This window comes from Rhincodon typus, chromosome 5 (genome assembly GCF_021869965.1).
Source record: "Rhincodon typus isolate 14 chromosome 5, sRhiTyp1.1, whole genome shotgun sequence".
Taxonomy (NCBI): Eukaryota; Metazoa; Chordata; class Chondrichthyes; order Orectolobiformes; family Rhincodontidae; genus Rhincodon; species Rhincodon typus.
In genome coordinates, this window is record NC_063336.1 from 42,430,669 (window position 1) to 42,453,200 (window position 22,532).

The 22,532-nt window shown below is 40.5% G+C and overlaps 1 protein-coding gene across 1 annotated transcript in view; it reads right to left on the bottom strand.

Annotated features, from left to right (window-relative positions):
- Positions 1-22,532, bottom strand: part of LOC109911006 (NADP-dependent malic enzyme-like) — a 372,962-nt gene that overhangs the window by 153,552 nt on the left and 196,878 nt on the right. Inside the window, exon 6 of the mRNA XM_048597435.1 lies at positions 13,682-13,785. Coding sequence (XP_048453392.1) covers positions 13,682-13,785 — 104 coding nt within the window. The remainder of the gene's footprint in view (positions 1-13,681; positions 13,786-22,532) is intronic.

Sequence of the window (22,532 nt, forward strand, 5' to 3'; positions counted from 1 at the left end):
CTGCAATGTTCCAATGGAGTTCAATGGGAGCTCAACTAGGCATTTGACCGACTTCTGGGTTCAAATGTGTTCAATAATTTAGATCATACCTCTGCCCTTGTTTTGGTGTTTCTGCATTGCATTGGGATGTTTATTTTTTTCTTATTTCCTTTACTTGGAGACCAAAGCCCCTCAAAACCTGTAAATAAAAAACTTACTTCTTTACTTATATCACTAACATTTCACTTTGGCTTTCATTCGAAACGTTATCATTTATTTTATCATGATCTCATAGAACCAGAGTCAGAGGCTTTACAACATGCAGAGGCCCTTCGGCCCATCACGTCTGTGCCAGTCAGCAAACATCCATTTATTCTAACCTCATTATCCAGCATATGGTCTGTAGCCTTGTACACTCCGGCACTTCAAGTGTGCTTCTAAATGGTTTTTAAAACTGTTCTTCCAGTTCTTGTTCCGATCAAATATTGCATTCTGAAAGTGAGAATTTACAGCTTCTTTTGTTCTTACAACAGAGGGAGGAAGTTCTGGAGGAAGGGTCGCTGGGACCTGAAACGTTAATTCTGATTTCTCTCCACAGATGCAGCTGAACTTTCCCAACAATTTCTGTTTTTGTTGCCGATTTCCAGCACCTGCAGTTCTTTCCATTTTTATACAATAATTCATCTTTGGTTCTTTATCCATCTGCCTTAAAACTGGAGTCCTTTAATTACAGATGTTTACAACAAAGAACAGTTTTTTGTTTACTCTCAAAACCCTGTATGAATTTGAACAAGTCTATTAAATATCACTTAAATTCCAGTAGCCATTCATAGGCACTGGTTGACTTTATTCCTTTACGAGGGGAGGACACAGCTGAAAACATGTAGCTGGTCTGAATACGTTACCGAGATGTTGCTGGATTGGGTACATATCACCCACAAACTTGAAGGTGTAGATTCCCTGTAGTTTTAAAGCACTTTATGGGTAATAAAACTCATTGTGGCAGTCAATGAGCTCTCATGATTGCTTGCATTGTGGAACACAGGGGTTCCCTAGGAATTACCTAATTAACGATACCAAGGGAACATGAGGAGGTAAGGCAGTGAATCATTCCGCTGTCCTTCTTGCAGAATATAGATGGGGAGCTCAGTCTTCATTTTCCTTGGCTAATCTCCTGGTGGTATTTTGTGGCCGGGAGACTGCACCGACTGCCTTTTTAACTTTCCTCCGAGTTTCAGACCATCCTCTCATTGGATGGAGTATTCTCTTCATCCAAGGAATTCTTCTCACCTGGATTCAACTGTTGTTGTTGGGAGGCCATCCACAGAACATGCCAAAAGCCCGTCCTATTGCTGCAATCACCCCTCCATCCTCTCCAAGGCTAGATCGAGCTCAGTCAATGCTGTGCAGCTCACTGCTAAAAGACATGGGATCAATAATCAGCTGCAAGTGCAGTCCCTCCCCTCAAATGCTGAATTCCTCTCCCCTCCTACCTCCCAGTAGCAAACCAGTTTGCAGTAATACTGCCATAAAACTGCTACGTCAACATAATTCAGCCCTTTTTTGAAAATATGTGGATGCACAGCAGTGAAACAGAAGCAGGAAGTCCCATCCAATTTTTTTTATTCCATTCATGGGATGAGGGAATCACTGGCTAGGTCAGCATTTATTGCTCACCCCTAATTGCCCAGAGGACAGTTAAGAGTCAACCACATCGCTAAGAGTCTAGAGCCTGCCACTAAACAGTCAATTGGAATTCAGTCCTCTCAAGTAAAATAAATTTGAACTTTAATCTGTTATTGCAAAATCAAAAAGAGCTTCCTTCTTTTGAAAGTGTGGCAAAAGATTAAACTTAAGGTATTCGCAACAATTCTTGAATTGCAGTGTACATGTATAATTCTGCAAACTTAACTTAGTTTGAAATACTCTCACAAGTCTACACCTCACTCGTAAACAAGGGAGAATGAAATCTGTCAAAATCTGCACAACTCACTGCCACAGAAGGCTGTGGAGGCCATGTCATTGACTGTATTTAAGAAAGAGATAGGTAGGTTCTTGATTAGTAAGGGGATCAAGAGTACGGGGAGGAGGCAGAAAAATGGGGTTGAGAAATGTGTCAGTCATGATTGACTGGTGGAGGACTCTATGGGTCCAAAAGGCCTAACTCTGCTCCTTTGTCTTTCGTCTAAAGTTTTAATGGTGTAAGCTAGATGACTGCATTTGAAATATTGTATCTAACCAGTCTCCAGAATTTACACAAATGGCAACATACTGTGGGCCTCAAATTATATGCACAGCAAACAAATACTCAGATAGTAAGAACTGCCGATGCTGGAGTCTGAGAATAACAGTGCAGCAGACCAGACAGCAAAGGAGCAGGAAAGCCGATGTTTCGGGTCCCGACCCGAAACAAGTTACTCTGCTTACTGTTTTGATGTAAACACCAGAATTATTTTCCAGCATAATTTGCCGAACGAAATCTAGGTTGACAGTTATTTCATTTTTAAAGGGCTCAACTTACACAAATGGCTTGCAATTAATCTGGTTTCAACCAGATGGGTATTTTGATCTTTGAATGCTAATTTGTGATCCAAATTCTGCAATCAAAAGTCAATGAAATTGCAATTTGAAAGAAAAAGGATAATAAGATTTAATAGAACATAAATTCACTTTTTCAATTCAGACGTAATAATTATCTATGAACAGGATATAATTGAGATTTACATAAATTATGTAACTACCACCGACTTTCTTCCAATGCCTTTCATGAAAGCCGTCCGTGCAAGGCCCTGAATAGCACTCAGAGTGCATTAGCACCGATAAAGTGCAACACAAGACCGATTGTAAGCATTTGCAGGACATGATGATGATGATGATTGAGAATGACAGGACTTGTATTTTATCTCCAAAATACATGCTGTGCCCAAGTGACAGTAGGACAGTTGCAAACACACAGCAAAAGATGATGTGGCTGGTTGAAGAGGACCTCGTGATGTACATCACTATGCACAGCAAGAACAGGCTGGAACAAAAGAAACCAGGAACATTGGAGGAGTCTTGCTGTGCAATGGCCTGCATGGGATGGGAGACTCCCAGTCTAAGTAAGTCTCAATTTCCAATAAATTAGTCAACATTATACATTTGATTTCAGATTACCCACAAGCACTGAAATTAACTGTTTGTTACAAAAAATATCCTAAATTAGTAAAGCAGACAAGTGTAAATGTTAAGCCCAAAAGTCAAAAAAGAAATCAATGTTTGTACGTGATCGCAATAATCATAATTCCCAGGCAGTAATGCTTTTGGTTTCCTGGAAAAGATAGGTTTAGAATTTTTGATGTCATAAAAAAAAAAGAGAGAGAAAGGGAGAACTAGTGTGAATTTAGGAAAGCACAAATATTTTACAGCTAATTAAGTGCTTTTCAAGTATAGCTACCTGCTGCAATGTAAAACACAACTTCCAGTTTACCAAGATTCCATAAGATTCCACAGCAAAATAGTGACTAGATAATCTGGAATGATATTGGTTAACTTTTTTTTTTTTATTAATAGTACCACAGCAAATTTTATACCCAACTAACAGGAGGCATAAAATCTCTTTAAAATATCATGCAAAAGGCATCTGTGAGTGCTACACTCAATACTGCATCGAAAGAGCAGCCCAGATTATCTTCTGGATTGGGAATTGGCCTATGACCGCATCTTTTGTTTAGTCATTCATGGGAAATGGTCATCACTGACTATCCAGCGGGCACTTAAGAGTAAACACGTCTGGTCTGGAGGCCAGACCAGACAAGGGTGTCCGATTTCCTTCCTTAAAGGGCGCTTGTGAGCCAGATAGGATTCTATGACAATCAACAGCGGGCATATGGTCACCATTACAGGAGCTTTTAAATCCAGATGTTTGTAAATGGAATTCAAATTTCACCACCTGCTGCGCTGGAATTCAAGCCCATGTTCCCAGAACATTAGCCTAGGGTTTGGAATTATTGGTCCAAAGACATTACCACATGCCACCACTGCCACACCTACGCTTTCATTGGAATGTATACTTTATGATTCAAGTAGTAAATCATAAGTGCAACCTAAAAATCAAAACATGTACACTTTGCCTCTTTTAAAAAGAAAACGGATTATAACATTTACGGAATAGCCGAGGAATATATTGGCGAAGAAGAGAAATAGAAATCCTGGGAGGTGCTACTAAGTTTAAAGAGCAGGACCTCTTCATGTTCCAATTCCATTTCTCCTGCTCTGCATGGATCATAAACGGCACTTATTTTTTAAATGAAAGGAATTGCTTTCTGCAGCCAACAGCTCACTTCTGTATTTCAGTGAGATTTCTCTGGGCAACTCAGCTTGCAAAAGTGAAATCAGGCCTGCTACAATGCTGACAGATTCAAATGCATTAATGAAGTGTCCTAACTATCCAAGATGAAGGGAGATGTGCCACAGAAACAGCCAGTATACACCTGGCCAGGCAGGTACACAGCAGGTTATGTCATTTAAAGTAGATTTGATTCATCCACAGAAACGAGTGTCACTTGCTGGGCCAGCATTCATTGTCCATTCCTTGTCGCCCTTGAGAAGTTAATGGTGAGCTGTCTTCTTGAACCAATGTGGTCAATTTGGTGTAGATGGACCCACAGTACCATGACAGAGGGAGTTCTAGGATTTTGACTCTGACACTGAAGGAAGGATAATATATTTCCAGGTCAGGATAGTGAGTAGTTTGGAGAGGGACTTGAAGGTGATGCTATTCCCATTTTGCTACTCTTCTTGCCCTTCTAGATGGCAATTATCGCAGGTTTGGAAGGTGCTAAGAAGCCTTCTGCAGCATACTTTGTAGAAGACAAACCGAACACTGGTAGTGGACTGAATGTTTGTGCATGTGGTGCCAATCAAGCAGGCTGCTGTGTCCTGGACAGCTTCTAGAGTGAAGCATGTGGGTAGTATTCTGACACTTCTAACTTGTACCCTGCAGATACTGGACAGTGTTTGAGAAGTCAGGACAGGAGTTACTGTCTGCATAATTCCTGACCTTTGACCTGTATTTATAGCTACTATATTTATATGGCTAGTCATATTTGTTTCTGATCAATGGTAATTCCCAGGATGTTAAGAACAGGTAATTTAGCAACAGTAATGTCATTGAATGCCAAGGGGAGATTTTCTCTTATTGGAGATAGTCATTTCCTGTCATTTGTCACTAGCCACTGGTTAATCCAAGCATTAATATTATCTAGGTCTTAGTACATTTGGACCATGGACTGCTTCTGTATCTAAAGTAGTTGTGAATGGTGAGGAGTATTGTGCAATCATTGGTAAACATCTCCAAATCTGTCATAATACAGAGGGAAAATCATTAATGAAGCAGATGCAGCAGAAATGCCCTGAAGCTCTAACAATTGACCAACCACAACCATCTTCCGATGTGCCAAGTATGATTCCAATCAAAGAGTTTCTTTGATTTCCATTAACTAGTCTTGCTAGGGCTCCCTGATGCCACACAATGTCAAATGCGACCTTGATGTTGACGGCTATCACTCATGTGATGCTTGGAATTCAGCTCTTTTGTCCATGTTTGAACCAAGGCTGTAATGAGGTCAGGACCCGAGTGGCCCTGGTAGAACCCCAACTGGGCATCGCTGAGCAGGTGCTGCTTGATAGCACAGTTGTTGACATCTTCCATCACCTTGCTGATGATAGAGAATAGACTGATGGTGCAGTAATTGGCCAAGTCGGAATTGTCCTGCTTTTTTTTTTCTGCAGGATATATCTGAGCAATTTTCCACATTGTCAGGTAGATGCCAGGTGTTGTAACAGCATGAGAACAGCTTGGCTAGGGGTGTGGCATGCTCCAGAGCGCAAGTCTTCAGAACTATTACCAAAATATTGTCAGGGCTGCTTAAGGCTGGACAGGGGTAGATGCTGCTGAACAGTTTCTTCAGCAGAAATATTATTCTTAAATATATTTATTTCACTATATATAATAATAGGCATGGCTTTTATGTGGTAGGTTAAGGATAAGGTCAAGCTTTCCATCTGCCAAAGATAGCAACTTGCTGGAAGGTTCAAAACAGATGGAGGCAATGGTTATGGAATTTGTATAAACACATTTTATTTTCAGCCTTCATAAATGCCAAGAAAACCAAGTACTTTTTCCAAGTTTAGTGAATACTTCCAAGCAAATAAGAAGATCATTTTTGGATTGCTCCATACTGCAATCACATAAATTATATGGTAACCTGGGACAAAAATATCTATTTTTAAAAAAAGGCATAATATGTATCTGCATAAAGTGAAATGACTATTACTTGATCCTTGATCCTAGATTTTAGATGATCACTACAGTTGATTGTAAACATAATGATGAAACTTATTCAAATACAACTTATATTTCTTTCTAACCAACAAAACCTGAGGAACACAAGCAGCAAGTGCACTCAAGACATCACCACATCCAGATCAGTTACACTATACACACCCTGTTTAAATTATAAGGTTGTTAATTAGAATGGTATCAAGGATTGAGTTCATAAGGTTGGGCTCAATTTTGCATTAGATATATTTGAATGTGCTTCTCATGATTGCACTCCAGGTAAGATATTGTTCTGGACAAACATAATGCAAAAAGATATCCATGATTATAATTAATTAGGTAAATTCCAAATTGCATTGGGGTGACACCATGTATGTCTTAACCACAATAAAAAAAAACTCAGCTAATGAGATTTTATCAGCCTACTTTTCAGCAAATTAACTGGGCCAGCAACTGTATCCACTCACCACAAGTGACCATCTCAAACACAACACAAATACTTCTCTTTAACCATATAAAGATAGAAGTTAAGAAGATCAATCCCAACAGGCAACAGTTACTTGAGGAAACCGATCAACAGTTTAATCTCAAACAAGAGTATTAAAAGATGACAGGGTTAACATGCAGTTCTACGACTAACATTGAATGCCTAACTTAATCAAGGTAGTAATTTGAGACCTCCATATTTGTTCTCCTGAAACAGCAATGGCATAAAGCAGACTGCTGGTGCAGAAAGTTATTACAATACACTATTTCTCAGGGAAGGAATAAAATTGCATGAAACATTTCTGCCTAAATCCAATATTCTGAATAGTCAGAAGTACATTGAGAAAAAAAAGAGAGAGCAACCACCTAGCAACCTGAAGACTAATTATCTAGTCGGACATGAGGACATGTTTGGGCTGCTTCCTCTCAAGGAACACCTCAGCACTGGCCTTATAATGGAAGTTAAAGATCGCAATGATACTGCATACCCCAAAATATCTTTGCACAACGATAACAGATGATAGGTGATTTTGGCTGAAAGTAGTTACCGTGCCATAGGTCATGGCACGTCAAAGGCTATAATTTCACTTCACATTAGTCAGAGAACTGGGTTTGATCCCCACCTGGTAAATCAAGCTGAAAGTTACACTTGCCCAGCAACAGAATCTATTCTGATTTGAAAATAGAAACAGGAATTTTAAGACATACAGGCAGACAATCATTCTTGTGGGTTACACTTTGGTTGCATGAGGTTTCTGCAGGCCAGCACAAGTATTAGAAACATGTTCTTGACAGATATCTTTCAATTTCATTTTAAAGCCTAACAGATTCTAGATTCTGCTGGAGCCTGTTAAGGTCTTTATTTTGGGGAATCCTCAACTCCACAACTTATGCAATGGGTCATATACACTTCTGCCCTGACCTTGCACAAGCTGGATTTATACTACAAGCTGCCCAAAACAGAACGCTCCAAACCACCTCTTGGATTTCTGACAGAACAAGAAATCGCCTCAGCATCATTATTTTCTCGTTGAAGAGGGAGTATTTGTCGTCCTTGAGAGTCAAAGAGCACAGAAACAGACCCTTCAGTCCAACCAACCCACGTGAAACATAATCCCAAACTAGACTAGTCCCACCTATCTGCTGCTGGCCCATAAACCCTACAAACCTTTCCTATTCATGTACTCATCCAAATGTCCTTTAACCGTTGTAATTGTACCCGCATCCACCACTTCCTTAGGAAGTTCATTCCACACACAAACCACCCTTTTTGCCAGTCACATCTTTAAATCTCTCCTCTCACATTTTTAAAAAAAATCTCCTACTCGAGATCCCTTATCCTAGTGAAAAGGCAACTACCATTAGCTCTATCTATACCTCCTCATCATTTTATAATTTTCAGTAAGGTCGAATCTCAACCTCCGACGCTCCAGAGAGAAAAGTCCTAGCCGATCCAGCCTTTTTTTTAATAACTCAAGCCTTCCATAGCCGGCAACATTCTGGTAAATCTCTTCTGATCTCTCTCCAGGTTAATAATGTCATAGCTATAACTAGACAACCAGACCTAAACACACTATTGGAGGAATATGGGCAAGTGGGACTAGTTTAGTTTGGCACCATGTTCAGCATGGACTGGTTGGACCGAAGAGTCTGTTTTGATGCTGGGGAGGTCTCTTAGTCAAAAGTCATACAATGTACTGTACAACCTCAATGGCTTCCCAACTCCTATACTCAAAAGGACTGAGCAATAAAAGGGAAGCGTGCCAAACATCTTTCTAACCATCCTGTCCATATGTAACACAAAATTCAAAGAATTTTGTATTTGTACCCCTAGGTCGCTCTGTATTACAACACTACCCAAGGTTCTACCATTTATTGTATAAGCCCTACTCTTGTTTGTTGTACCAAAAAGCAATACCTTGCATTTATCCAGATTCAACTCCATCTGCCATTTTTCAGCCCATTGACCCATTTGATCAAGATCCCTTTGTAATCTTAGAAAACCTTCTTCACTGTCTACCATGCCACCAATTTTGGTGCCATCCACAAGCTACTAACCATGACTTCTATGCAAACTAACTAGCTGAAAATGCTTTAACTTAACCTTTATTCAAATTAACCATCATTCCAAAACACAATTTTATTGAGTCATTAAGTGTGATACCAAAGGAAGCAATGTTGAGATTACATGCTGAATGCAGTCAGTCGCTAACAAATCAGTAACACATTGTGGATTAATGGCTATCCTGATGATGATTCACCTTCCTTTTTTAAAAGGCTCAACAACTGCTCCAAGGTAAGCAATGATTTGTTTAAAGCATAAGAACTATGTTCAGAGAAATATTCTGAAAATGCGCACAAAAAAATTTCATGTGCCTTCATTTATAAAAATAAAAACATTTCAGAATTCTGCTTGCTTTTGAAAGAATGATGATTTGCACTTAAATTTGAATTACCCTTCTGCAATCATTGCACACCAGCCTCGAAAACAGTTCTAGAATTCCACTAAGGATCTGAATTGTGATCACAAGACTGTTCCTAGAGAGAAGGTGGTCATCTTTCTCAATTTAAGCAGGTCTGGTTGGAAGTGGTAATTGATTTCAGTAATTAGGAGTGCCTGGGCCCAGTGTTACAAGAAATTTAATGACCTTCTTTGTTCTGGTAAAAGGAGTACGAATGCAAAACCCAAAGGGCAGGTTACTACCTCCGTAGCCACCAGCACACATACCAGTTGAGCTGTACTCCTGGCCCACCTGAACATGGGAGAAGTGTGCACCTGGGGTATCACAGAATCATAGAACCCCTATAGTGCCAAAAAAGGCCATTTGGCCCATTGAGTCTGCACCAGCCCTCCCACCCAGACTCACCTCTCCAGTGCCCATAATCCACATTTCCCATTGCTACTCCTGGATACTACGGGACAATTTAGCACGGCCAATCCACCTAACCTGCACATCTTTGAACTGTGGGAGGAAACCGGAACATTCACTCGAAACCCATGCAGACACAGGGAGAATGTGCAAACTCCTCAGTCACCCAAGGTAGAACTGAACCTGGGCCCCCGGTGCTGTGAGGAAACAGTGCTATCCACTGAGCTACTGTTCCTGACCAGAGCTGCATCCATAACCCTGATGCTAAGGAGCTGGCAGTACGTACGTTTTTCATCTCATTTAGATAAGCTACTGAAATTGTTGGAGGGGGGAAGCATTGAGTTCTGTCTCTACCATTCTCTCAGTCTTGCCTTTCCACATAACGATAGGGAGATCAGCAGCATGGCATCACGAGGACGGTGTTGTAGGAGGAAGTGGATGATGGAGTGATGGGAATGTCTGTGCAACAGTATGAAAAGATAGGAAAGGGACAGAGCGTACTCCTCCATATCTGACCAAGTGCTAACATTTCAGCTGGAAGCCTCAGCTCTGCAAGCAGGGTCTGCTATCACAGATGCCTCATGACCTTCGGATATCTCCTATGGAGGCAGTTGTAGAGGCAGAACGTGACACTTCCACTGGAACAACACTAGGGCCTGAAGAAAACAAAAATCAGCAGACCCAGCATAATCTGTGACCTTCTAACGGAAGGCATTCTGACTATGTGGCAGGACTCCATGATGGAAGGTGCCTTTACAGTAATACTGTACAGCAATACAGCCACTGGCCACCTCCAAATCATCCTTGGTCATGGGGAGCATTGTGTAGGCACGGTTGAGAGTGAAGTTGAACACCTCAGGAAGAGCATTGAATGGATTACTGAGGTTTACACAATCTGCAACTGAACACACTGTTCGTTCACAAACCATACTGGAAATGTTGAGCCATAAGCTCGGGTGTGAAGTACAATTAACAGTAAAAGTAGAAACGATAGAACAATGATTGAAACAGGGCACTGCTTTTGAGGGCCAGTGCAGACTCGATGGGCCAAATGACCTTTTTGGCACTGTAGGGGTTCTACGATTCTGTGATACCCCAGGTGCAGTTGCAACGGATCTAATAAAGGATGGGTCTTCACAGGGTATGTTCGTACAGACAAGCCAAGGTGACTTAAGCATGCAGCACTACCAGATGGGTAGTGCTGAAATGAAAAATAGCATTGATGCCACTTAATGACAACTTTAACTCCAGAGCAATGACCAGCTACCGCTCTTATTTTCCCCTCATTGTTTTAAGGACACAAACACAACACTTTTTAAAATGAGTATTTGATTTGAGCTCCAGTAACGTCTGGAATTCGGAATTGTTCACTCTGAAAAATAAGGTTTACATGTAACAAATGAGCTGCTCAAACTATTTGGAACATAGTTAGTTACTGCCCTGAGTGAAAGTTGCAGTGCATTTTGCAGCTGCTTTTAAATAAATTGGATATCCCTTTGTTCTCTGGTGCAAATAAATGCACCAGATAATTTAATTCAGATAATTAGTTTAATTCAGATAATTCAGGCAACACTCCTTTTGGAATAGCAACAATATGGAAACAAAACAATTCTTGCCAGCAAAGCAACACTCAACACTTCAAAAAGTGCAGCTTAAACAGCTTTTCACTAACTTGGACTAACCAAGTTAAAGAAAACAATAAACCTATGACAGACTGTGTTCACCAAACCAGAAATTTCAACAGTTAATATTATGCCAGAAGGTTTTCTTTAAACTCTACCTCATAGTTAACTGATACAGTACCAATGAGGAGTTAAATTCACTCATTGGCAAGATAGCAACCACATATAGCCAACGGATTAACTACGGTGTATGGAAATAATTGATTAATAAAAATATACATCTGTCAAATATGCAATCAGAATGTGTTGTTGTATGACAGCAAGACTTGCAACACATCCTGCAAGCATAAAAAGATTAAAATCTTTCCACAACACCACCTCTTTGATCGTAAATAGAAGGCAATTCCTGACATGAAGGTACTTAAAGAAAACTAAATTGCTAATAATTTTCCTCAAACTGACAATATCCTGTGGCTTGATCATCTTTTTGGATTGTAGATGGTCATATTCTGAAGGATCAGCTGTATGGGGGACTTGCAGATGCTCCCCCAGGCTGCTGGGCCATCTCTGGCTCAGGTTTAAAGATCTGAAAACTTTTAACATCAATATTACAAGCTTCACCTTATTATTAAGGTGAGGTGCTGTATCAGGGCATTAAAAGAGATTGAAGAGAGGGGAGAGTAATGCACACCAGACTTCACGAGATGTTAATATTGTGTCAGCTTCTTCATCTGGTCTTGTGATATTCCTTTGCACCATCTGTCTCAAGGACTGTTGCTCAAGAAAGAGACTCTTCAGCCACTCAATATTGCAATGTAGCAAATCAACCAGCCCTCCTTGGCTTTCACACCTTCACTTTTCAAGATGCATGGTTGTCAGCAAGGAACAGAATAAGAATGAAGATTGATTACGAAAAATACTAAATGAAATGCCAAAAATAGGGAAGAGGAAATTTCTAAATCTCCATTTCCACTTGTGATTTTGTTCACTAGAAAAGTGACAGAAATTTCAGAATTAATTTAGTTTAATTTCTGATATGTCTGTTGTCACTATTTTCATTTTAATAGTTTGTCTTCACACATTGTGAATCTATTATCAGAACTGTTTTTGCATTGCATTTTTTTTTTTTTTTTTTAAAAAAAGTTCATCAGCTTTTGATAGCTTCCCAGGATAGTCTTTTTGAGAAAATAAAGTGACAAATGCAAGTAGGAGTCCAGTATGTGTGCACTTTCCAATGAGCATTCAAAGTGTCATCTTCAGGGAATATTTTCAGGAATTGTTGTACTAGTTGATTAAGACACAAGTTTGAAATATTAGAGATTAACCACACCACAACTACACATCAACATGTTGCATTGAATGCCACCTTTCACACAGAAAAGCAGCCCAAGACCCTTCGCAGAAATGTAATCAGATAAGAATATAGTCAAAAGATGTGTTAGTGGGGATGTTTTATTCCACTTTAAATTAAGACGGATAAAAAATTTAAGTCTAATATCTGGCTTGTGAACTGGAAATATACAATGTTTAAATCCTACTTTTCTAGGGGATCTATTTTGCTACTGTACATTATAGATGAAGTTAATAGCTCAAGATGATATTTTGGAGGGAATATTCTGTCATTTCAAGTAGGTCATTTACCATTTAAAAAAACACTTAGAAATAGGCTTCGATTACATCAAGTGCTAATGTCAAATAAGACAGCGTGGTACACTTATGGAAACTGACATTAGGTCACTTAAAAAGGAGAAAACTATGTTGGGAAATGCTTGAACTGCAATATGGGCCAGCTGCAATCAATCCAAAAGACACCAAAATCATGTGGTAAACTCTCAGTTCCAGAATTAACAATGTCCCACTATTCTTCAATAACTTTATTTAAATAAAGGTCCACGAAAGGAAATATATGAAAATCAACTGTCATTGAAAGGTCATGAAATATTTAAAGATGGCCCACTTTCACAGAAGAATCACGAAATGAATGCATATTTGGCAGTACGCTTATAAAATAGCGGATTCAGCAGACTGAACCCTTTCACCCACACTGCACTGAGATTCAGTTCCTGTGAACAGGAATCTGTGGGTGAAACCACTAAGAACAGACTGATGAGTAAGTTTTTCTACACAAAGCAGACTATAATGGAATTTGAGCATGTGAAAGAAAGCCACTGAGGACAACTACAGTTAAACGAAGGGGAAAAAATGTCTCTAATATTTTCACCTAACAGGCTTCAGAATTGTCTGGCAAGTTTCAGGGTAAATCCCAAAAGTAACAATTGTAATAAATCCATTCAGGAAATAACCAAATATCATAGTTGGTACAGAAGGAAAAAGTACACTGGTCAGATTCTTCCATACATCAGAAAGAAGGAAATGACTGTTTACATACAAATAACATGTACCTTTCAGTCACAGCTTGCATAAACTCATCCAAAAGATCATCGTATGCTCGACCTCTCACTCTCTTCTGTCTTAATCCAATATATAATGGATCTTTCAGCAGCTCCTGGCAGGACAAAAAAAAGAGTTTTAGTTTCCAGTCAAATCAATTATTGCAATCATTTTTAAAACTGTTTATACATTGCAGTCTTGTCTTGGGAATTGCAATTAATATCAAAAACAGGAAACCACTGATATCTCAATATATGAAAGTTTGATTTAGGCTGAAGAATTTAACCACAGAGCACAAAAATGACACAGACAGTACCAGTGCTTGATTTTTGTTTTGAATTCATGTTTAACACCATAAATTTACTAGTAGCATTTAACTACTCAAGTCAAGCTGTAGGTTCAAGTTTATTCCTGGAGTGGAGGACAAAGTCTGGATTGACACTTCAAAGCTGAATCGAGGGAAAGCAACATCACAGGAATTACTATCTTTCTACTGAGATGTTCAGCTGAAACCCCTCATTGCATGCACAACTGGGACTGAATAGAGAACCTGGATCATTTCCAGGTCTCAGCCCTGCAATGCAATTTTAATGTGCAAAGCCTCTGATTGGGCTGGAGCTAAGCTTGGCATTGTCCGAAGCAAGAACTGTTTCTGAATTCTGAAGGCCTAATATCAAGTGACAGCCATAACTGGGCTCGTCAATTCCTGCCTGCTTCAATCCGAAAGGTGATTAGAGGGTCAGCAGTGTCACAGTGTACAGAAGTAGCCAAATAATTAATAAGGCACCTGGATGGGTATATGAATAGGAAGGGTTTAGACAGATACGGGCCGAATGCTGGCAATTAGGACTAGATTAATTTGAGATATGTAGTTGGCACAGACGAATTGTACCAAGGGGTCCATTCTGTACATCCCTAGGACTCTAATTGCTGGTGTTATAGTGTTGTTGAATGAACAAGTAGAAAGACTGAAATTAGTTGACTGAATTACTGTGATCCACCTCTTCCAATGTAATCTTGGTTCACCAATAGCAAATTGATCGAGTTAAGCGAAGAGTTCCATGACCCAATCTACGCACGAACTCCTAATCTAAGTTTATGATTCTGTGAGGTAATTAGGGATCGCTGTATTATCAGTTATGTTGTCTTTGAGAATTAACTTGATGAGTTTATTTAAAGATAACGTACAAGTGTTGATTATATTGACTTTCATAAGGCATTTGCTATAATGCCACATTATAGACCTGCCAGAAAACTTGAAACCCATGGAAAGACATTGGTGGGGTGGATGTCTCAAACAGTGTTGAATGGTTGGTTTGTCATCTTTTGGACAGGAGGAGGTGGTACAATGAGATTTCCCTAAGGTCAGTAATGTAAACGGCCTAGACTTGCTGTACAGGGCTTAGAATTTCAAAAATTTGCAGATGAGGCACAATTTGAAATTGAGCGCTTAGGAGAATATTGATGGGCTTGAAGAGGACATAGGCATGAGGCAGATGGAATTCAAATGTAGAGAAGTATAAGGTGATGCATTTTGTCGAAACAATATAAAATCAAAGGTAAAATTCTAAATGTAAGATGTAGGAACAGACCTGCATGCAGCCATGATATAATGCTGCTGCAGTAAATTGTTGAAGAAAGTAATCAGTTGAATTAGGTTGCTCAAGCAGAGACATAAAACTATAATGAAGTTTGTGCAGAGCAGAGCAGTACGGATCCCTTGGTCCAACTCATCCATGCCGACTAGGTATCCCAAATTAATCTAGCCCCAAATCCTTCTAAACCCTTCCTATTTATATACCCATCCAGACGCCTTTGAAATGTTGTAATTGTACCAGCATCTACCACTTCCTCTGGCAGCTCATTCCATATACGCACCACCCTCTGCATGAAAACATTGCCCCTTAAATTCCTTCTAAGCCTTTTCCCCTCTCACCTTAAACCTACGCCCTCTAGTTTTGGACTCACCCACCGTGAGGAAAAGACTTGTCTATTTACCCTATCCATGCTCCTCTGATTTTATAAACTTCAAGAAGGTCACCTCTCAGCCTCCAACGCTCCAGGGAAAAATAACCCCAGTCTATTTAGCCTCTCCCTATAGCTCAAACCTTCCTATTCTGGTAACATCCTTGTCAATCTTTTCTGAACCCTTTCTAGTTTCACAACATCCTTTCTATTGCAGGGAAACCAGAATTGCACGCAGTATTCCAAAAGGGGCCTAACCAATGTCCTGAACAGCTGCAGCATAACCTCCCAACTCCTATACTCAATGCGCTGACCAATAAAGGCAAGCATACCAAACACCTCCTTCACTAGGAAATAGCAAGATAGCAAGAACTGCTGGAGGAACACAGGAGGTCAGGCAGCAGAGGAGTAGGAGTGTCGACATTTCAGGCCCAGACAATCCGACCCCACCAAAGAGATATTTCCCTCCCCACCCGTCTGCCTTCCGTAGGGACCGCTCACTCCGTGACTCCCTTGTTCACTCCCACCACACCCGGCATCTTTAACCGCAGCAAGTGCTATACCTGCCACTACGCCTCCCCTCTCACCCCCATCCAAGGCCAAAGACAAACATTCCACATTAGACAGGGGTTCACCTGTACATCCTCCAACCTGGTCAACTGCATCCGTTGCTCCCGACGTGCATCGGTGAGACCAAGCGCAGAGACGGTGACCTATTTGCAGAGCATCTGCATTTATAATCAACAGCACCTTCCGGTTGCTAACCACTTAAACTCCCACTCCCCTGGGTGACATGTCCATCCTGGGCCTCCTCCAGTGTCACAATGATGCCACCCGCAAACTGGAGGAGCAGCACCTCATGTTCCGCCTCAGGAGCCAACAGCCCCATGGCCTGAACATAGAATTTACCAGTTTCAAAATCTCACCTCCCCCCACCCAACCAGCCTCATCCCATGTCCAACCCTGCCTCCCTGACCTGACAACCTGTCCATCTTCTCTCCCACCCACCACAGGGTAGACTGGTTACATCACATAGAACACAAGGAGAAATTAGCCATTTAGATACAGAACTGGCCCGAAGGTAGAAGACAAAGGGTGGTGGTGGTGGAGGGTTGCTCTTCAACTGGAGGCCTGAGACCAATGATGAGCCACAAGGATTGGCTGCTGGGTCCACTGGTTTTCTTCATTTATAGAAATGATTTAGATATGAACGTAGGAGGTATGGTTAGTAAGTTTGCAGATGACCCCAAAATTGGAGGTGTAGCGGACAGTGAAGCAGGTTACCTCAGTACAATGGGATCTTGATCAGATTGGCCAATGGGCCGAGGAATGGCAGATGGAGTTTAATTCAGATAAATATGAAGTTCTTCCCACTGACCAATCCCCACCTCTCTACCTGCACTGACCTATCAGCATCCCACCTACCTTTCCCCAGCCCCACTCTTCCTCCCTCTATTTCCCAGCTCCCTTCCTCCTCCCTAGTCCTGAAGAGGAGTCTAGGCCCAAAACACAGACTCTCCTACTCTGATGCTGCCCGACCTGCTGCATTCCTCCAGCTCCACCCTGTATCAACTCCCCCTTCTTCACCACCCTGTCTACTTGCAACTCCAAGGAACAATGAATCTGCATTCCAAGATATTTGTTCAGTAAAACTTCACAGAACTTTACCATTAAAGGGATAAGTCCTGCCCTGATTTGCCTTTCCAAAACGCAGCACCTCATATTTATCTGAATTAAACTCCATCTGCCACTCCTCAGCCCATTGGCCAATCTGATCAAGATCCCATTGTACTGAGGTAACCTGCTTCACTGTCCGCTACACCTCCAATTTTGGGGTCATCTGCAAACTTACTAACCATACCTCCTACGTTCATATCTAAATCATTTCTATAAATGAAGAAAACCAGTGGACCCAGCAGCCAATCCTTGTGGCTCATCATTGGTCTCAGGCCTCCAGTTGAAGAGCAACCCTCCACCACCACCACCCTTTGTCTTCTACCTTCGGGCCAGTTCTGTATCTAAATGGCTAATTTCTCCTTGTGTTCTATGTGATGTAACCAGTCTACCCTGAGGAACGCCTCATTGAAATCCATATAGATCACATCCACCATTCATCAGCCTCATCAACCCTCTTACTTCTTCAAAAAAATTCAATCAAGTTAGTAAGACACAATTTCCCACATGTACAGCCATGTTGACTATTCCGAATCAGTCCTTGCCTTTCCAAATACATGCAAATCCGGTCTCTCAGGATTCTCTCAAATAACTTGCCCACCACCGATGTCAGGCTCACCCACCTATAGTTCCCTGGCCTTTTCTTAATTAGTGGCACATTAGCCAGTCTCCAGTATTCTGGCACCTCACCTGTAGCTGTCAATGATACAAATATCTCCAAGGGCCCAGCAATCACTTCCCTAGCTTCCCAGAGTTCGAGGGTACACCTGATCAAGTCCTGGGGATTTAACCACCTTTGTGTTTTAAGATGTCCAGCATCTCGTCCTCTTTAATAGGGACATTTTTCAAGATCTCACTATTTATTTCCCCATATTCTCTATCTTCCATATTCTTCTCCACAGTAAATACTGATGCAAAAATACTCATTTAGTAGCTCCCCCATCTCCTGCAGTTCCACACGTTGGTGGCTTTGCCGATATTTGAAGGGCCCTATTCTCCCCCGGTTACCTTTTTGTCCTTAATGTATTTGTAGAATCCCTTTGGATTCTCCTTAACCCTATTTGCCAAAGCTACATCATGTCCCCTTTTTTGCCTTCTTGATTTCCCTCTTCAGTATACTCCTACTGCCTTTCTACTCTTCCAGGGATTCACTAACACACGCTTCCTTTTGTTTTCTTCTTGACCACAAACTTTGATTTCTCTTGTCATCCAGCATTCCCTACACCTACCAGCCTGGTCCTTCACTAACAGGAACATACTGTCTCTGGACTCTCGTTATCTCATTATTGAAGGCTTCCCGTTTTCCAGCAATCCCTTCACCTACAAACATCCGCCCCTAATCAACCTTTGAAGTTGAGCATGACAACATTTGAAAAGGAATGTACTAATGGCAAACCAGTACCTTTAGCAAAGCTAAAGGTGTGCTACATGGAGTCCCTACAGTGTGGGCACAGGCCATTCAGCCCACTGAGTCCACACCAACCCTCTGAAGAGCATGGCAAGCCAAAAGAAAATAAAAAAAGATAGTACATCACATAATACAAAATCATACTGCACTTCAAAAGTTTACTAACCAATTGTGAGGTGATCTGACACATCCTGAGAATGTAAGAGGGGTAAACAAAAAAATTTTCTAGACCGGAAACGTTAGCTTTCCTGCTCCTCTGCTGCTGCTTGGCCTGCTGTGTTCATCCAGCTCTACACCTTGCCTTAAATGAAAAAAAAATGGATGCTTTTCCTTCCTTCATCACTTAAAATTGGCACAGCTCCACTCTACAAAATCACCAGACATCGAACACAGAACATCTATTTCATGAGCATTACAGTTCTCTCAAAATTGCTACCAAACATAATTTGAGCATGGAATGCTGCTTTTAATTAAAAAAAGGAATAACTCAGGGCTTCAAACACAAACAGAAAATTCATAAGTTACTAACTTTATACCCATCAAGTAAAACCGCACTTCTTTAGACAATGTAGCATTACACTCTTTAAATCTACAAACTGACTGCCTAAATGGCTTCCCATGTACACGAGTCATGGACAGATTACTGAAGAAATTTTTGTTTACAAAAGCAGACTTCTTCCCCTCCACAAGTTTCATGGAGTTCTACCCGCAACACATTTTTTAAAACCAAAATCACTTTTCTCACTTGCACACAACTTGGCAAATTTACACTTCACTTTCTAAACTAGAATTTTCCATGTATTAAGCCAAATCAGTACTTATCAGCAATCCTTGCTATCAATAAGTTGCCAACTTCAAAAAACAAGTAAACAATAATCAAGGAGATTTTCCTTTGCTGCATTGTCCTGCCTTTCCTTCAGTTCATTTACTTTACACTAATGAACTTATGCTAAGGTGAAATTTGAAAATTCTCTATCTCAGCAGATTGTAGAGTGTTGTTGACTGAAATATAGTTTTCTTTCATGCATCTTATATTGCTCTCATACATGTCTTTCTTACAGTAAGACTGTTTAAAGTATGGCAATTAGCATACCCTTTCCAATGGCTCAGACTGACTTTTTGGGTGAAGTTAGAACAAGTCACCATAATAAGTTTAGCAAGCATAACAAATACTCCTTGTTCTGTTGTGAAAAACAAATTAATAGTGGCATACATCAATCTGAATGAAGCAGCCTATTAGACTGAATGTACAAGTTAAAGGTCATTGTGTGTAGGCATTAACTCCAACTATGACATACTCTGGAAGACATTGAACTGCACGTTTGATAAAAAGTGGGACCGTACTTCAATTATTCCATAAGCTAGTCAACATAAAAATAGTAACAGGGAATACAGTGCAAAAAAATGCCAAAGGGACAACTCATTAATGTCATTTAGTGACAACTCAGAATTCTGTAGTTCACAAAATATACCTAGTCATTCTATACCCCTTTTCTGCCTTTTTGGCTCACTGTATCATAGTAGATAGCATGAAACTGTCTTACTCAATGGTATCGCTCTTGCCTCAGATTCAGAAAGATATGGCTTCAAGTTCTATCTTTCACTGTAGTAAAAAAAAGGGAGGTGCAGTGTGGCTATAGAGATGCAGTATAAAATGTTGCTGTCATGTTCTTCCTTAACCTGTAAAAAACAGGTGTGGAAGAACTCAGCTACAACAAGCCACTGCACTCCACGCATTAAATGTAATCTTAAACTGCCCCCAAGAAGAGCAATTGAAAGCAAAAACTAGGCTATGGCTGCAGCTACATATGTAATGCTGTGATAACACTGAGCTGCAGCACTTTCTAAACCCATGACCTCTATGGCCTAAATCAACAAAAACAGCAGAAACATGGGAACATCATCTGTAAATTCTCATCCAAATAAATCAGAGACCATGCTGATTTGGAACATTATTGTTAGTCCTACATTGTTGTAGGATCAAAATTTCTTCCAAGCAATACTGTGGGTAAACTAAACCACACATATTGCCATGCTTCATAGCAAGCAGCTCATCACCATCTTCTTTATGGCAATCGCTGATAGGCAATAAATGCTGACCTTACCAGCGATACCCACATCACAAAAATAAAATTCTGAAAAAACTTTGACCAAGTTGTTTTGAGCAATTTATATAGATATTCTACAATAGCCACATTATGAGCAGAAGTATAAAATTTTGTCAGCTCTGTAACCTCGGTATGTTTTACAACATTAAAAGATGCAGGATAAATGCAAGTTGCTGGTATTGTAGAGATGTGAAACCAGAATTACACAAAAATCTTCAGGGATTCCACTGAGCTCGATCAAAATTACCAAGGTTGCATTAGGGGAAATGAACAGTGAGCCACATGATCCTAGCTTTGCAGGTGCCCAGTGAACTGTTAAAACAATTTCCTATTTTAAATTAAAGTACAGCACAGAAAGAGTAATGATTGAGGGCACACAGCGACCCAAATGCTTTGCCAAGAAATACTATAGAATCAGTATTCCTGATAACAGTAAAACTCCTCTGGGAAATACCAAGGCTAATCTTCCATGCAAAGCTGTTGTGCGCAATGTTTTGAAAACAGAATGCATGTGGTGGGTAGCATCTAGCCAGTGCTTGTGCAATTCATCACAAGGCCATATTTGAATACTTTAATAATTTGTGGTCTATGCTTCGAGGAATTAAATAGCTTAAATACGATAAAAGTTTTAAACATGGAAAAATAACACTCCATATGTTCTCTATGGAAATGAAAAGAGAAAAAAATGAGAAAAGAAAATACCAGTGATGGATGGGTTTTCAAGGATTCACATTATACTTGAAACAACTGACTTACTAAAAACATTTAAAAATAAAATTAAAAAATGGAACCACAAGGGTACATAGCATGCAAAATCTGCAGCTGGGACAAATCAACAGCATAGGACTATAAAGCTCAAATGCCACTTGGTTTGTTCCATTTGGTTACCATTTTCCACATCCAGGAAAAATTAAAATCTGCAGTTGCTGTAAGTTTGAAATAAAAGCAAAAAGTGCTGGAATTACGCAGGTCAGGCAACATCTGTGGAGAGAGAAACAGAGTTAATGAGTGGGATTTTTCCCTCCCTATAAGTGGTGGGGCAGGTGACTGGAAGGACAAATGTTTAGGAAGACTGGCACTGGAGAGATCCCTGCCCTCTTCCATAACCATCTCAGCAATTACGTTCTGGGTCTGAGGATGATCATCCCATCCTGCGAGCAATTAAGGCTCTTAAGTTTCCAATTAATGACATATTCATGACTTAATTGTGCCAGTGGCAGGTTGGCACCTGTTGCGAAGTTGGGTCGAGTACATGTGGATTGGGAGACAGGAAGTTAGAATTTGGTGTTTGTAAAATTCTAGGGGGGGGAGACAAACTGTGTGATTCCCTTAAAAGAGGATGTGCTTTTTCTCTGCTTAGAGATTAAAAAAAAAAGTCTGAGCAGCAGCTTGAAAGTTCGCAAGTACACAGAGAGCACCCAAATTGAAACATTTATATCAAAAGGCCATACAGTTAGCAGGCCAAGCAACAGTTTCCACCAAGACTTGAAACAGGAACTTTGATACAAAAACCAATTAAATTTAAATCTGAGATAGTAGGAACTGCAGATGCTGGAGAATCCGAGACAACAAGGTGCAGGGCTGGATGAACACAGCAGGCCAAGCAGCATCATAGGAGCAGAGAGGCTGACGTTTCGGGCCTAGACCCTTCATCAGAAAAGGGGGAGGGGAAGGGGGTTCTGAAATAAATAGGGAGAGAGTGGGAGG